The following is a 218-nucleotide window of genomic DNA, read 5'->3' as shown; positions in this document are numbered from 1 at the left end:
ACCGCCCCCGCCGCACCACGGGCTGCAGCTTCGAGGTGATGACGATGTCGGTGCCACAGGTATGAACGGTTCCCGGTCTGCACCAGAACTTCGGCTTCATCTCCCGGCCGGGCTGGTACGTGCAGTTCACCGAGAGGGACCCCCCCAGCAGTCCCCGCACGGTGCCGGGCCCCGTCACCGCCCAGCAGCCTGCAGAGAAACACGGGCGGGAGAGCGGG

The 218-nt window shown here is 69.3% G+C and overlaps 1 protein-coding gene across 1 annotated transcript in view; it reads right to left on the bottom strand.

Moving 5' to 3' along the window:
• Positions 1-184, bottom strand: part of CD300LF (CD300 molecule-like family member f) — a gene marked incomplete at both ends in the record, with an annotated part of 3,439 nt that extends 3,255 nt beyond the window's left edge. Inside the window, one exon of the mRNA XM_008941547.1 lies at positions 3-184. Coding sequence (XP_008939795.1) covers positions 3-184 — 182 coding nt within the window. The remainder of the gene's footprint in view (positions 1-2) is intronic.
• Between the last annotated feature and the right edge of the window lie 34 nt (positions 185-218).

This window comes from Merops nubicus, unplaced genomic scaffold, assembly GCF_000691845.1.
Source record: "Merops nubicus isolate BGI_N331 unplaced genomic scaffold, ASM69184v1 scaffold46545, whole genome shotgun sequence".
NCBI lineage: Eukaryota > Metazoa > Chordata > Aves > Coraciiformes > Meropidae > Merops > Merops nubicus.
Note: the sequence above shows the minus strand (reverse complement) of the source record. Positions and strands in the feature narration are given on the sequence as shown.